Consider the following 17,027-nt stretch of genomic DNA (forward strand, 5'->3'; position numbering starts at 1 on the left):
TGTAATTACTGTGCCAATGTGAAGCCTTTTTGTTGTCAGAAAAACAAGTCACAGTCTGAGCAGTTTCCAGTTCTAAAAATAACATTTTATCTTTATAAAAGGGTACAAAATAGGGTGTTTTTTTTTGCAGTAGAGAAATGATTTGCTTGAATTTTGCTGTTAGACTGACCTTGCCAGAGAAGCTCCTCCTTAGTAGCAATTGTTATCAGCTTCATTAGTTTAATGAGATATGTTAAAAAAAAACAGAACACCTCAACTAACAAAACCTACCTCCTACCAAAAAAAAAAAAAAAACCCAAAAAAACCTACAAAAATTGGAAGTTTTAGAAAACCAACAGAAACAATTTCCAGAGGATTCCAGAAGTAGCTGCAGTTCAAATGTTTCTCTTGACCAAAAACAAAGCCTTTGTCAGACGTGGAATTATAGAGAAGATGCTGGTTTTCAATGGTTGCTTGTAAATAGTTGTGGTTTTTTAATGTTGATAGGTTTCAGACTTCAATAGCTCAGGCTGAAAATACCTTTCACAATAATTCACCCAGTCTTATGCAAATTATAAGCCTTCCTGCTAGTCTCACACCAATAATAAGATTCTTTCCAGGTAAGGGTCACCAGTCACTAGTGGAACTTTCACTGCACTGACAGTGTGATCCCAATTAGGTTTAGGGTAAAATGGTAGAGAATATTTTTCTGCACATTCTGAGCCACAGAATCATGGATTCCACTTCCCTATAACCTTATTCAAGTACTGCAGGATCACTTCTTGTCCTACAGGGGTGGAAGAACTGGGGAGGATTTTTATGGAAACAAGATTGAGAACTTTGGGTATTGGTTTGACTGTAAGCTGTTAGTGATGAGTCCCAGATCATCTCTTCTTGGTAGGGCAGGCTTAATTTTAAATGCATCCTATGTCAATTAAATTAATGTGTGTATTAACAACTTGGATGCTGATGCATTCACTTGTATGGCTTCACACCTTTGTTGTAAACATAAATATTTCTGAAGTCAGTAGTTAAGTGATTTTAAATAAAAGCTGGGTTCTTTCAACCCCATTAGTAAGCCAATGTCTTTAGGCTGTCAATATGTGGAGCAATAGATGCTCTTGCTGTTGCTTGGTGGCAGCTGGTGACAGTGTGTGTGTGGGGGGGGGATCATGTAAAGCTGAAGGATTTGTGAACTAAATCTGTAAACTCTAAGCACTCAAAGCTGAGATAAAGCCAGGGAGGAAAGTGGTGTGTGTTGTATATTAATTATCTGCTGAGGTGGGGAGCATATCAGTAAATTAGCAGAGTAAATTACTTCAGCTGAGCTGAGGAGCTCTTGCAAGTGCTCTGAATTGAGCAGCTGCCTCTGGGCACATTTGCAAGGTTCAAACCCTTGTGTCTGGATGGCACCGTGTCCCCCTCAGAGTCACCCAAATTCTCCTCTGTCCATTTGGGATTAAATACATCTGCTGTGCCCTGTAAAGAGCCAGGATGAATTTTCTGTTCTGGCTGGGAGGTTTCATGGAGTGCAGTGTTAGAGGAACCAGGGGGGCTCCTGTTTCCAGCATGTTCCATGACCCAGAACCCACAGACAGCAGAGCTGCAAAACTCTGTTAAACACAGCATCTGCTGCAAGCCCTGGGGCACTTAACTTTTCTTTCCTCTTCTGAGAATCAAGGGAACCATCTGGTTATTTGCCAGGTCACCTTGATTCTATTAGGGTGATCTAATTACAGCTGGATTCCATGTTAGCTGTGTCAGGATGAGTGTCCTGCTGTTACAGTGAGGGATGTTTACCAGTCAGGAACGTTTTGTGCAGAGGCGTCAAAATCAATACTGGGCTAGAGGGAGGGAAAGAACTTTTTGTACTTGTACAGCTCATAGCTCAGTCTTCCAGGACTGTCTCCAGAACAGTGTGCCTTTAGCAGCTCACTTATCTTTTTAGAGAATTCTGCAATCTGATTATCTTTTCCTAGAAGAAGCAGGAGGAAGAAACATTTTTTATTTTTTTTTATTGCCAACTTGTCAAATGTTTTAGATTCCATTTTAAATTTGCTTTTTGATTTCAAATGTTTTAGATTCCATTTTAAATTTGCTTTTTGATTTCTGTTGTTTTGCTTCTGCTTTTCTTCCAGTTAATGACCCAGTAGGTTTGAGGGACCAGCTGCAGACGTTGGATGTGACCTTTTGTCATCTGATGTGGCAGCTGTGTGTGACGTCAACTACCTTTCATGTGAGGTCCTTCGTGGCCTCCTTATTTTAAAAAAGAATTAAAGCTCACTGTACTTGAACCTTTATAAGCTGAGCAGGGCATGAAGAGAGATCAATTGCTATGGTTTCCTTGTCAGACTGAGAGGGAGGGAATTATTCTGCAGCTAAACTGGGAGCAGAGGAAGGGATTCGATTTTTCCTGCTAGAGAAACTAACCCAAATAATTCTGGGTTTGGTATTTATTCTGTTTTTATTTTTTCTTTATTTTATGCCAAAAATCATTTGGAGGTGTGGGACTATATATAAAACTTTATTTTCACACATGGTTTTCCAGTGTATTAATGTCTGCCTGTCCAAACACTGACCCTGCCTAACAGAGATGATCTGGGGTGGTGACAATGCACTTGCTAAACACTTGGCCAAACCCCAGCTCTCGGTTAGGCAAGATCCCCAAAGTCTATTTCCTCTTCAGTCTGTGGCAATGACAGCAGCCACAATTGGAACAATAGCTGTCTTGATGTATCTGCTGTCACTTTGGGGGTTTTGCTGTATGCTGATTAATCAGTGATGCCAGATGTTTAAATTCTCCCAGAATTTTGCTTGCATTTTCCCAGTAGCATAGCCAGCCAGCAGAAACATGTCTGTTTAAAGTTCTTGCTGTTCAGGTTATTGGAAAAGTTGGTCCATTCCAGTGAAATAGTTGGTTACATCTGAAGGTATCCTAAAGAAATTTGCTGTTTGCACAATTAGATCTTTTGCATGAATATTCAAGTGTCAATCACTCACCCTGCTTCCCCTTGCTGCAGCAGATGACTCTGCATGTGTTTGTAAACTTGCTTTCCTCTCTAACAGGATGATGTGAGGCAGAAAGTGCACCTGAATACCTTTGGTTTCTTCAAGGATGGTTTCATGAGTGTGAATGTCAGCAACCTTTCCCTGAATCCAGAACCAAGCCCTGATGAGATGGACAGTTTATCAGTGAGTTCCTCCTGGGAAATTGCCCTCCACTTGTCTGAGGTGTCAAATCCAACTCTTGATGCTGTTGGCTTTGCTTCCCAGCATGAGCCAATGATGAGGATCTGTGTATTGAGATTTATCCCTGAGCACTCTCCATTCTGCTGTAAGGATGAACCTTTAACTTGTTGGATCTCTGCTGAACTCAATGCACACATCCATAACTTTACATTGAACATCAATTTCCTAACAGTCCTCTGATGAGTTTTTTCACACTGTGTCATGTTGCATTGCAATTCAGCTTGTGAACATTGTGTCAGTAGGTTTCCAGAACAGTGACAGTCTTATTTTTAACAGAACTCTAATATTACATGTTATACAGCACGTTATATTAGGGGTTTTAATAGAGATTGGATGACATACCTGAGTTCTTCCTCTGCTGCACAGTTTCACTTCTTCATTATAAAAGTATTAAATGTTTTTGTCAAGCAAAACCGCGTGGAATAATACTGAAATAAGTTAAAATGTTCAGAGACTGAAGATACTTCAGATTTAGTTTGGGTTTGAATCATGATTTTTTTTTTCTTGGTAGATATGGATGAGTTTGTTACATTTGAATGTATTTTTCTGCCTGATTTGGTGATGAGAAAATACCTGAATTCCACCTTAAATGTAGGTTAACTTGTTTAGACAGCAGTATTTTTGACTCTTTCATTGGTGATTTGGCTTCAGTTTGACAGATTCTTCTCAATTGTCTCCTAGGTCGGGTTCAGCTTGGATCGAACAAGGAATGATGGTTTCTCCACTTACCTGGTAAGAGTAAGGGATGTGAGCTTGCTTTTCTAAGATGGGACATCTCATAGTCTACCTCACTCTGGGGATGGCTGGAAGAAATAAAAAAAATAAATAAAATTGGGGAGACTTTAGACATGGGCAGAATGGATTTACAACTTGTGGGCTAAGAATGGTAACCTCTGCCTGGAGGGGAACGTGTCCAGAGGGCACTTCAGAGGTGTTTTGTTCATGTTACCAGGATGAAGAAGTGGATTATTGTATCTTGAAGAAGACTCCAGAGCCAGATGTCTCTGTTGTAATTTTACTTCTGGACATCCAACATGAAGTGTGAGTAAAGAATGTAAAAACATTTTAAAGTTACTTCTTCAGTTGAAGATAATGTCACACTTGAGATTTTTTTTAGGGGCTTGGAAAGCATCTGTGCATGTAGGTTGTTTATTTTTAAGGGGTTACATGGCACTTGAGAGGAGGTGAGTGTAAAAGTAAAACATCTGCAGTATAAAATGGTCCAAGAATTCTTCCTGTGTATTGGAGGGGTAAAGGGACAGCAGGCAAAAACAAACTACCTTAATTGTGCTGAATGAGCTTAATGAGCTTTGATGTCTTGAGTCACTTTTGCACTCAATATGGAATTTTGTTGTTTGTCTTGAATTATCTTTTATTATGGAAGTACCTTCAAGTCTGCATTGCTTCCTTTTGCAAGAGCTCACGTGTGGTGACATAATTTCTAGTGAGATTCTGCTTACCAATGCTGAAGAAACTTAATTTTCTTCATCTGCTCTTGTATTTCATGTAGAGGTAGAGTGTGACTTTTCCCACACTGATCAGTTCTGCTGTGAGTCATGATCTGGTTCTTGCCTGTTCTTTGTGGTACAAAAAACAAGTTAAGACAAGTTGATGTTCCTTTATTGGGTATATGGCTGTGACAGCCTCTTTAAAAATGTTGGTTTACTTTCATTTTGTAATAAAACCTCTTTGTTTCTTTAGTGTGAAAGTACGGTTCTCTTCAGAAGCTGCTTCTTTGTTACCTAAAATTGTATTTGTATCTGAGGAAAATGGTACTGCCTTAAATACCAAGCTCCTAAAAACTTCTGAACTGAGCAGTAATTCTGATAAAAATGCTCCAAAGACCAGTGAAAGTACAGGTGGAAAAGGTAAGCCAGCTAAACCTGACCTGTGTGTGCTCTCACTGCTGATTCCTCATTGCTGTGCATCCAGCACTGAGCTGAGGTCACATTCTGGGGTCCCCTGGGGCTAGAACTTAGTGTACATCCTGTGTAAAGCTGTGCACAGAGCTGCCTGTGGGGCTGGGGTTTCCTGCTCAGTGATTTGTGTTCACCACTCCTGTTGATCCATCAGAGAGACAATGAGTGTTGGAGACCTTCAGTGCCTCTGAGGAGGGGTTCACAACTTGGTTGTCTTTTGTCTGGCAAAAAGAAGGTTAAAGTGAGAATTTTATGGCCACCAACAACTAGTTGAAGAAAGGTTAGGAGGACAATTTCAATCAATTTTTAGTAGTGGCACACAATGTCTGTTTCTCTTTGTTAAGTCTTGGATGTCTCAGATGGGATGTTAAGACAGAAAGTAAATAAAAGAAATATCTTTCCTAAATAGGCATTCCAGTATTGTAGCAGATTATTTGTGCAATCCAATCTCAATATTCTGTGGTTTTAAATGCTTGACAAAGTAAAACCAGGGCCAACATGGTGCAGCTGATACCAGGTGTACTTTGAGTCAGAAGTTGGATTTGTCTTCAGGGGTCCTTTCCAGCCAACATTTGTAGGAGTCTGTGTCTGTCTAAAGAGTTGAACTCCTATCACTTAGAAACTATGGGGAGGGAGGAGTAATTGTCCCAGTAATCTTTCTAAGAGTCACAAGCCTTTGTCTGGCTTCCAGAACAGCAGACAAAATAATTTTATAATCTCAGCTGTAATGGGATTAGCTCATGTTATCCCTTCCTGGCAGAGTTTAGACTTCAGATCAGACTGCTCAGCAGTAGTCTGAGTCTGTCTTGGCCTGTCACATTCACCAGCTTTGATACCATTCAAAAGCTTGGACAGCTGTTGGTAACAAGTCAAGAACCAAGGGTGGATGGCACTGAGAGAATGGATGTGACAGCTGTAGTTTTGCTTTCTCTGGTGTAAAAAGTGTGGACAGTGCACTGAGGTGTGGGAGGCAAAAGCAAAGCTCAAGTCTTGAACTTTTGCTTCCTGGTAGAAAGAGATGACCTAATGTTTGAAAAGCTTCTTAGAGGAGTAGAGTCAAACTGTGAACTTGACATGCTGCTCCACTGAAGGCTCCTGTCACCTCAAGTTCAGAGGAAATGCTGGCCTGGCAGGTCACCTATGCTTTTGTGTTTTGTTTGTTTGTATTTTTACTGGGAGCTTAGTGGAAAGCTGTGAATTTTTACCTTCCTCATATGGAAATTAGGATTTCCATATGTTTGTCAGGCCATGTATTAATGCTCAGATTGAGATTTGTCAGTGAGATTAACAGTACTCAGTCATAACATAAAAAGTCAGAGCTGTGTCTTGCATCTGCTTTAGGTCACCTGCCTCTGGTCATTCTCACCAGAGGGGTTGGAAAGATTTCTAGGGTAGAGTTTCATAGGAGGTGTAAGAATAGGGAATCCCATCCTGGCATGTGAGGATGCATTCAGAATGAATGCTGGCTGTGGGAAGAGTCCTCTGAGAGTAAGGAGAGGCTGGGGAAGTGTCTCTGTCAATGATTAGCTGGGAAACTGCCACGCAGACAAGTGTAGGAAGGTGTGAGTAAGGTATTGACAACGTGGTGGTTTCTGAGGATGTCTAAATGCAAACACTAAATGTACCATTAATACTTTTATCTCTAGATAAGAAGTCCAAACGAAGTACAACATCCTCCCAGGTAAGAAACTATCTGGGGTTCTCTTTCACAAAGACCCTGGGGGGATATTCCAGTAGAATCATAGCAGAAAAGTGGAGAGTATTTGCTATTGCTCTCAGCCTCCACTGTAAATATACAGAATGCAAATTTTATTGTCTGGTTGATGTAGCCAAATGTTTTAGTTACAGAAGAAAATAAAATCTAAAGGTCTCTTTCCCTTTTCCCAGAGCATGGTAGAACAAGAACATCCTGTACGCCATGTCCACGGAATTTTTTCATTTGAGGTAGGGTGTCTGCCAGTGTCTAAACTCAGTTCCTTCACTGTCCTACTTTGGAAAAGTGAGAGTCTAGGATATAGATGTCTCTCTGATAGCAGGAGTTTGCCTGAAAATTTACTGAGCTAAGCATCAGTGATGGAAATCTTTCTTTATAAGTTGTGAGAGCTGCTTTTAACTTGGCTTTGTTGTGATGCTGTTCTAAATATCATAGTCTATGAGCCTCAGCATATTAAAGTTTACTGTGATAGTAGTGCAGATTGCTGATAACAAATAGCTGTGACCTGACTGATGATTCAAGGGAAGATCCTCTGTATGAAGCCAGATTAATGCTTTGTTTGAACACCCCGGTTCACTTGTGATGGTTGGTTACTACAAACACATTTGAAATTCTGTTATCTGACACAGATCTCATTTCCAGAGCTATCACAATTTGCATAGTTGGGGGAGGAACAGAAAAGCTGCAGGGCGGGTATAATAAAATTATATGCTTTGCCATGTCAAATATATTATATTTGTGGTTATCTTTTCTCTGAGTTAAGCACGGACACTTAAGAGGCTTGGATTACCAGAGTGCATAATCCTAGATGGATGCAGTGATTTTGCACCTGGAGTTCTGTTGAAACTTCCAGATGTGCTACTGTCCTCTGAACAGTCTGTTTGCTGAAGGGAACCTGCTGACCTCAAATGACAGACTTCTTTCATGCTTCAGTAGAGATGACTTCCTACCAGGGCAACCCTGTTGTGAATGAGAGGAATGCTGACTTCTCTATTCCTTATTTTCAGTTCTATTTTAACATCAGCTCGGACAAACAAGAAGGTCTCTACAGCCTGTATTTCCATAAGTGTGTTGGCAAGAAAGGGCCAGCTAATGATCAGCAGCTGTTTAGTCTTGATGTGAGTATGGCTTCTAAAGGATAATTAACTTGTTAGCTTAGACTACAACATCCAGCTTCCAGCTCCAGCTTGTAACCAAGCACACACTGCACATGAGTGCACATATGGGGTGGGAAGTGATTCAGAATTGTGTGCCAGTCTCTGCAGTGGCATTTCTGAAAGAAGTGACTACTGTAAAAATAATTAAAATACTGTTTTTGCAGAAATGCCTGAAAATCTGAAGGCTGAGTGTGGGCTGGGTTCAGTCTACACAGTTGTGACCTGATGCTGTAATGAGATGGGAGCTGCATCAGCTACTTGTGTTTTGCTGCACTCAGAAGTCACTTTTCTCTTTACATGATTGCAGATATTAAGGCTGTTGCTGCAATGTAAATTGTTTGTATTTGAATTCAGTGTTTTTGCTTTTTCTGGCCTAATTAAAGATGTGTTTTTATGGTGTTAGATACACATCCTAAAGGCAATGTGTTCTAGCAAATGCCTCATCTCTTTTGATGTACAGGGGTTTGTTCCTATGTGGTTTTGGTTGCTATCAGAGCTTGGGCTTTCCCTTTTTTCCCTTTCCTGTGCTGATACTGGTGTATAATGAGCTGGTCTGGTATGAATCCTCTCACTGACTGAGGTACCTCAGCCACATCAATCCCTGAACTGCTTTTTATGTGTTTGTGTTAATGCTATTGCAAGGGAACATGGAGGTGATAAAACTTAGCAGCCCTAACTTGACTCAGACTACTTCAGAGCTGCTTCTGAAGTTACAGGTTTAGAAGACCAGCTTTCATAAATTGCTGTGTGAGTCACTTTGACCCACTGAAGAAATTAGAAAGAGAACAAAATGTGGATGATTGGTCTGCTGGGGTGTACTTAGAGATGGAGGACAGCTTCAGTGCCTCAAACTAGACTTAATGCATGATTTTATTGAAGTCCTAGCACATATGACTAAGCCACTTAAGGGTATAAATAGAATGCTAAATAATACTTCTGTTTTCTCAGTCATGGGAAAACAGGATGGCAGCCCATTGTAGATATTGTTTCTGAATCAAAGGTGGGCAAATTGTGACGTTTGCTAGAGAGAACAAGTATTCTTTGGGAAAATTACCTTTCTGAGTTATGTTTCATAACTGAAACATTGCTTTCCAAGGAGATTATTTTCTTCTTTTTTAGTCTTGCAAAATGTTTTGAGATTCTTAAGGATGAAGAATAGGTTTTGGTTTTTTTCTTTGAGACTCATAAGTCACCCCTTCAGAAAAGCTCATGTTAAATGAGTGAATTTGATTGCAAAATGTAATTGTTAACTCAATGCTTTAACAAAATGATTTTTTTTCCAACTGTACACGTAACACACCTTTAATATTCAGATAGATGTTACGGAAAAGAATCCTGAAAGCTACCTCTCAGCAGGTGAAATCCCACTGCCAAAACTTTACATTTCCATGGCTCTCTTCTTTTTCCTGTCTGGGACTGTATGGATCCACATACTTCGGAAACGCAGGTAGGTTCAGTGTCATATATATATATACATATATATGCAGGATATTCTTATTAATAATTTCAATTATCCCAAGCAGTAAAAATCAGGGGTTTAGAACATGAAGTTGAAATATTGCTCAGGATGGGGCAGAAACTTGGACTGCAGCATTAAGGGGAATCTTTTTGATGGTCACCTCAACCTGGAAGCAACTGCTTGACACTTATAGGTTTTAAAGAAATATCCTTGGAAACTGAAATTTTTACTGCTGGTTTTTAAGTCATGCTCTTTCTTCTCTTTTTTTCTTCCCAGAAATGATGTCTTTAAGATCCACTGGCTCATGGCAGCCCTTCCTTTCACCAAATCATTGTCCTTGGTCTTCCACGCGGTGCGTGCAACATCTCTGCCTGAATTTGTTCAGCTAGGAAGGAGAAACATGGAATCCAGGATATGCTGTTAGGGAAATCTGCTTTGGAGGGAGCACAGTGGGAGGGAGAACTCATCTTAATACTGAAGCATTACAACTGAACTGCAGCTCTTTGGTGGAAGTGTTTGTTTTCATCAGTGTTTGTTTTCTGACTTTAAATACAATTGAGATCATGGCCTGAAGTGTTGAAGCAGCAAGGGTTGGGGGTTGAGTGAATTCCACAAATTTTAATGTTTTGGCCATCTGCAGTGGGCCTGAAAGCTTGGGCTGTGCTGCTGCTTCAGCTCCAGGACTTATAGTAAATATTAATAAATGAAAACCTTGTTTGTAAATTTCAAAGGCAAGGAAGTATTATGGTGTGTGGCAACCGACTTCACCTTATCAGCTCTGAGACTTTCCATAGATAATGTCTCTGTTGAATTGCATTGACTTTCCACTGGAAATATATCTCATGAACAGAGGTAATGGCAAGCATTTAATCCTTCAGTGTTTATGCCAGCCATGCTCTTCACCTTCATGCCCAGGGTGTTATATCTGCTACAAATATTATTGGAGTCTAATGAAGTGAATCTGGCTTCCAGTGAAAATGAAACTAGCAAGCCTCTACTCACCTAAAGCAACTGAACCTGAAAGAAATGAATGAAAAAATGGGTTCCAACTGCAGTTGTTTCACTGTAGTTAAGCAAGGGAGTTGTGTGGGAAGGATGTAGATTGTACAAGATACATCCACTAGCACTTAGGAAATAGAGCAAATGGAAATGATCTCATTGTTGCTAAACAAAAGTAGAATGTGTTGGGAGGAAGTGCTCTCTGAATGTGACAGAGCTGGGTTTGTACACACTGACTGGAAAGTGAAAGTGGCAGTGGATGTGGAGCAGACCTGTTTTTAGAGGGTGGGGTGTCAAAAGCAGCTTGTCAAGTGCTGTATTTTCTGTTTCCAGATCGACTATCACTACATCTCTTCTCAGGGATTCCCCATCGAGGGCTGGGCTGTTGTTTATTACATCACTCACCTGTAAGTAGGTCAGAAGATTGATGTGATAGATTGAAATTGCTACTGGGGCTGTCTCCCTCCTGTACAGAGTGGGAAATCTTTGTTCTCATGCACACCACAGTACCAAAGACTCAGCAATCAGCCCTGTGTGAAGGGGAAAGCTCCATTTCCAGAGGGCAGCTGCAGAGAATTGGCACTTCTGTGGGTGGAAGAGTAAAAGGATAACAAATGCTTTACTTTTCTTTGTTCACACTAATATTCAAGTATCTCATTTGCTCCTGGTGTGAATGGTAAGTGGATACAGCTGTCAGTATTTGCTGCTGCTCACAATGGTGAATGGATGACTCCCCCAGGAAAAGATTGCATATATTGTGAATGAAGCCTAATATTGCTCTGTGATACAGAGTTGTAGCAAGTACATCTGCTTCACTGTTGTGGGATGGATAAGTGCTTGCCAAAATTATGGATAGGGAAGCATTTGTTTGGGTTTGTGGCTTTATTGGCAGTGGGAGAAACCTGGGCAGAAGAGGAAGTGTGATAAAATAAAATAGTCTCTCACTGCAGTGTCTGTTTCTCTTCCAGACTGAAGGGAGCTCTTCTGTTCATCACTATTGCCCTCATTGGCACAGGCTGGGCTTTCATTAAACACATCCTGTCAGATAAAGACAAAAAAATTTTCATGATTGTCATCCCACTTCAGGTGAGGACTGAGCTGTGCTCATGCTTCCTGTCTTGTGAGAGAGCTGCTTGTGCAAACTGGAAAAGGCTGTGAAAGCTTCACACAGTAGCATGTAGTTCTTGCTTGTATGAGCCTATTGGCTATTTCCTAGTCCAGAAGATCCTGTAGTTCTCCCAATTTTTCTCCCATATTGAACATGAGATAATAGTGATCAAACAGTTTCAACAAATGAAAACTGGCTATAAGGAGTGTGACAAAACCTGGGCTGGAAAACAGTGCTGAATAAGTAGAGGAAATGAATTATAGTTGTCACTGCTGAAATGCTTGCTGAATGTCTTAATGAAATAAAAAATGGGAAAAACAAGACTTGTAGGTCTGTTGGGTCTGAGGGAAACATTCCCAGTGGTTCAGAGTGCTCAGTGCTGGTCTCCTACTTGAGGAACTGAAGTACATAGGAGAACAGCACTTTTGCTGTTGTTGTATGTAGAAGAGATGTTTTGCCTTTCCAGATGCAAGCCCTTAGCAGAAGTATATATAATTAGTGTTTGAGGCTCTTACAGAGCTCAGGTGGGGAGTACAAAAGATGGTCAATGACCAGTCTGAATTACTGGCTTAATTTAGAATTACGTGTTTTCACTATTGGCTGTATGTGCCACACAGTCCTATATCTGTGTATCAAAAGTAAATTTTGCTCCTTTTTATCTTAACTGGTACAGTAAATTAAGCACAGTACATAACAGAAGAACTACTTTCTGAATGTCAGCAGGAATAAGTTCCCATCAGTTTCATTTCTGTAAATCTTATGAAGATGCTGCTGAACATGTGACTTCTGGGTGTAGAACTGCAGAAAAATTACTGATGGTACTGGCTGGGCTTTTGCAGAGCTGGCAGCCACCTGTAGTGGCTCCTTGGGCAGTTTCTAAACCAGAACCTTGTCTTGTTGTGTAGGTGCTGGCAAACGTGGCCTACATTATCATAGAGTCAACAGAGGAGGGGACAACTGAGTATGGACTGTGGAAAGAAATCCTTTTCCTGGTGGACTTGCTGTGCTGTGGAGCCATCCTGTTCCCAGTGGTATGGTGAGTTGCTGGATGTGAAAAACATCTGAACTAAAGGCCATTGACAGCTCTGCCAAAACACGAGCTCTGTGGTCCTGTGGAGTCAAGCATTTTGTTAACTTTTCTATCAGCCTTAACATTTCAGTCTAGTGCTGTGGAAGATGCTCCTTTTGGGGATGTTGGAGTGGGCATAAGGGAAGGTAGGTGGCAGTTTACATGTGGCCAACACTGTGCAAGGCTGTAGGTGCTTTTGAGACTTGGAATTTTGCAGAGGTGTTGACTCTCTAAATTGAAAAAAAATGGGATTTGACTTCACTGACTGAGATTAGATACTTGACTGCTAAATTTCAAAACAGAAGTGCTGTCTAAGATCAGGGCTGCCTTCAAGCAGAAGCTGCATGTTTATTTGACTGTTTATAAGAAATAATCCCACAGGGAGAATTTCCCTGCCCTTCCTTCCACTCTACTTGGCAGGGAATAATGTTGGTTACATAAAACTCAACCAAAACACAGATAATTCAGATAAACACTATTGTTGCTGCTTGCCACTTAGCCAGAACATTTATCTTCTAAATGCATTTTGTCTTAATTGGATAAACAGCTGGATTTAAAGGAGGATGTCAAGGAGTTTCTGGCTCCTTGGTTAGTAAACACACAATATTCCTCTTTTTCTCCAGTATCTCCATTATTTTTTTCTGAAATGCAGATTATATAAATGTCTGGTAGCATGTCATCACTCTAGAGTGTAACTCTTGAGTTTTTCAGAGGTGTGGCTCAGTAGATGGAAATAAGCTCCAGCTTGACTTGTGAAGGTGGGTTTCAGCTGGCCTTCTCTTCCCCTGCACACTCCTGGTGGCCTTCTGCCAAGGCTGGGAGATCTTTTTCAAGATATTTGCTCTACCCACGTGCCCTTCCCCTTGCCCCAGTCAAAAGTGCTTCAGCTCTGAGGTTGAGGAGGATTTGGGAATGGTAAATAAAAGCTGAGGGATGTTAACTTCAGTTGCAGAGGGACTCAATCTCCTATGATAAAGGTGGCTTCTGCAGTCACAGTTCTTGCTACCTTATGCTGGGATCTGTGTGCCCAACCTAGCGAGGTGTTGGTACAAAACTTATTTCTATAAAGGAATTGTATCTGAAAAACAAATGTGAGCTGTCTTTTGTGACTGTTTATGGTGTGCAACCAGTGTTCCTGCATTGCCATGGTGCCAACATAAACTGGCAGTGAAGCCCCTGACATAAAATCCTGCCCCTTTTTCCTCTGGATAGTGTCACTGCAGCTGGTGGGATGACTCATGTGAGCAAGGTGACTAAGACTTGGCCCCTGAATTTACATTCCTGCAGGGTAGTTTGTTACATAAGTTGCCTATGTAGATATGTAAGCTGTAATCAACTATTTAAATGAAAAGACCTTAAAAGAGCAGTAAGATGCCAAATGCTTGGCAGTACTTGGAAGAGTAGCTCAGCTTAATTGTACAAGTGGAAAGCATTATGCTGGAAAATGCCCCAGTTTCTCACTCTGCTCCCTCCCTCCCACAAAGCCTTCTGTAGGCTGAAGTAGGTTTTAGCAATCTGCTTTCTTAATCCCAAGGAAATAGAGATACTTGAGCTGACTGCCTGAGCTGGGGGCATGAGGGTAAAGTGTGTGCAGTGCTAAGCACAGTTAATTAAGATCATACTCCAGCCATAAAGAGCTAACAAAATTTATCAGTGATCTAGAGAACTGCTATGAAAAGGGAGTGTAAAACTTACCATTAATCTAATCTTTATTTTTCAGGTCAATAAGACATTTGCAAGAGGCTTCAGCAACAGATGGGAAAGGCAAGTAATCTGTATTCATTGTCCTCTTTTATGCTACATATTATAATGCCAGAATTTCAAACACACGATCCTGATGTAAAAACCAAACTAAGGCTATACATCTACACTGTATTAGTGCCCCTCTGCTTTTCCTCAGTGGGCTCATGGGAATAACTTTTGGAAAATTACCTTTTTCCTGTATTGCTTTAATTATCAGAACTGCGGTGTATAACCCATTCTCTGCTCCTTGCACAGCTCTCAAGCTAGACATGACATCCAGAGCAAATCATCTTGACAGATTTGCCATTTTTTCCTCACTTGAGTGTTCAGAAACAGAACTAGAAATGAATTCCAGAATTGCTGACTATTAGCCCAAATAGACCCACTTATTTCAATTTCTGCAGAAATGTATTCCTGACAGAATAGAGGGAAATAAACTTCATTATGAAACAAAACATAACTTGGCATTCAACATAGCACAGTTCCTGACTTGTCCATGTTTGTGCAGCAGCTCCAAGGGCTGCCTGTGGAAAGTGGAGTTATGTTTATTGTAGCACTGGAAAGGAGCGGGTGGATGGAAAGGCCAAACACGGCTGCTATAGAGTGTGCTTTTCCTGCCTTATCTGCTCATTTCTTCTGGGTTAGGTCCTTGGATCCAAGCTGTGGAGCACAGCACTGGCTTCCTTGGAAGCAGGCAGCCTTTTCCATCTTCTGTCATTCTGTGGTTTACTCTCTGAAGCTTCATCTGTAGAAGGTCATTGGTTGGCAACAGCCTTTTAACTTGAGTCCCATCCTTCAGCTCTTGGCTCTCCTTTCTGGAATTCTTATCCAGATCTGGATACTCTTCCAGCCTTTTCCTTGGCTTTCACAGACACTTCTGCACTTCACTGCTGATTGTAGGTGAAAATGTAAGGCTGGGTACTGAACTTAGCTCTATATAGACCACTGATTAGTTCATTTTCTGCCATCTGTTAAATCTAAACAATACTTTTGATGAGCCTAGAATGCTTTCCTGATGTTCCAAGCTGTTAAAAAAAGCCACCAAACAACAGCCCTTCAAGCTACCTATCCCAAACCTAATGGTGGAAAATTACTAATTTCTGATAGAAACAAATGTTAAAAAGGTCAGTTATCAAAATAATATAAATGTTATTGGTAGCTTTCTTATCAGTGTATTCACTTGGCTTCAGTGACATTTACTGGTGGATTTGTTTTACCTTGTCCACTGAATATATGTTCTGGAGTATTTATGCTCTTACCTTTAAAAAGTCCTGATAAGTTCAGATTTCCTTGAAGCAGTCTTTCTCCTGAACCAAGGACTTCACACATGTCAGGCCTGGTTCTTTGCTGAGTGGCCATGGATCTGTGTCCTGGTGGTGAGCACACAGCAACTAATGCATGTAATTAAGACAGAAACCCTTCAGGTCTGTGTGGCTCCATGTGATCTCCCTGTACCTATCATGGTTGTTATCACAAGATGGTGCTGTGGAGTTTGATAAACCTCAGACATGCTGAGAAGGAGAGAAGTGAGGTGGCCAACAGCAGGGATGTTCAGTGTATAGGCTCAGCCTATCCACCTCATACCAGGTGAAATCCAGATCTGAGTAAATCCAGGCAGTTCTATAGGATGCACTGTGGTGTGTAAAAAACACTGTGGTGTTTTTCCCACTGTGGGGGGAAAAAAATTAATTAATTAATTTGAGAGGAACTGGCTGTGTCTCTACAGCTAGTCAGTGCTATGCACAATAGCACTTCAGGTCTGCTTTAGTCCTGTGTTTTGTGTTGTCCTCCATGACTGATGGTGCTCTTTATCCTGAAAGTGACCTACTGCTGTTCCCAGCTTTACCTACTGGTGTTGCCCTCTGGTTGTGCAGATCCTGCAAGTTCGGTAACTGTGCAGGGGGACTTAGCAACTCTGTTATGCTACATTGATAATAAAAGAATAGCTAAGGAATAGATTTTCAGGGAAAACATTGCACAGGCTGGGAGCAGATTGTGGCTGCAGTGCTGGGACTCACTTGTGAAATGCAATCTGGTTGGACTATTTAGAGGCTGTTGAAAGGAGCCCACGGGGAGCAAGTGAATGGCAAAGTGATGCCAGAAGCAGAATGTTACCTCATGCTGTCATGCTGCTAGTGTGGCTGGTTGAGAAAACCAAAAGTGATTTGGTTGCACTGTAAAAAAGTGAAATCATTCATGTTAGGCTTATCAATGAATTCTCTTCACTAGAACCACATGCTCTGTAGGCTTCCTTTGGAGGCCCTGTTCTTCAGAGGCACTGCTCGATGTCTCAGCTTCTCATGGGAATAAAAAAATAGAACTAATGCTTACTATTAAATCACAAGCATTTTTTCCCCTGCAGTTAAAGGCAGTTTTCTCCTGGAGTAGTAAAAGTTACTGGGTTTTCTCATTATGCAGTTTAAGTGTCCCATGGTCAGAGCTGGCTGGGTTGTGTGCACACACTGCTAGCTGGGCTGCCTCTGGCCTGCTGGGATTTATTGTCTAGTCAAGGGCTGCTTTCCCTCTTCTCTCACACAGACTTCATTAACTTATAGGATGTATTGGGGAATTACATACTACACATTCAATAGCTGTTTTTCCTGGCACTGAGTCTTCTGGTGATGTCCTTGC

At 41.1% G+C, this 17,027-nt stretch overlaps 1 protein-coding gene across 2 annotated transcripts in view; it reads left to right on the forward strand.

Moving 5' to 3' along the window:
• GPR107 (G protein-coupled receptor 107) overlaps nt 1–17,027 on the forward strand; it is a 37,723-nt gene that overhangs the window by 2,662 nt on the left and 18,034 nt on the right. For both annotated transcript variants that reach the window (XM_066562803.1, XM_066562802.1), the window contains exons 2-14: nt 3,046–3,171; nt 3,910–3,960; nt 4,181–4,269; nt 4,930–5,096; nt 6,794–6,828; nt 7,035–7,091; nt 7,869–7,979; nt 9,332–9,465; nt 9,754–9,829; nt 10,810–10,883; nt 11,445–11,562; nt 12,490–12,620; nt 14,374–14,417. In XM_066562803.1, the coding sequence (XP_066418900.1) occupies nt 3,103–3,171; nt 3,910–3,960; nt 4,181–4,269; nt 4,930–5,096; nt 6,794–6,828; nt 7,035–7,091; nt 7,869–7,979; nt 9,332–9,465; nt 9,754–9,829; nt 10,810–10,883; nt 11,445–11,562; nt 12,490–12,620; nt 14,374–14,417 (1,156 nt within the window). In that variant the 5' untranslated portion in view covers nt 3,046–3,102. The remainder of the gene's footprint in view (nt 1–3,045; nt 3,172–3,909; nt 3,961–4,180; nt 4,270–4,929; nt 5,097–6,793; nt 6,829–7,034; nt 7,092–7,868; nt 7,980–9,331; nt 9,466–9,753; nt 9,830–10,809; nt 10,884–11,444; nt 11,563–12,489; nt 12,621–14,373; nt 14,418–17,027) is intronic.

The sequence above is a fragment of the Molothrus aeneus genome, chromosome 19, assembly GCF_037042795.1.
Source record: "Molothrus aeneus isolate 106 chromosome 19, BPBGC_Maene_1.0, whole genome shotgun sequence".
NCBI lineage: Eukaryota > Metazoa > Chordata > Aves > Passeriformes > Icteridae > Molothrus > Molothrus aeneus.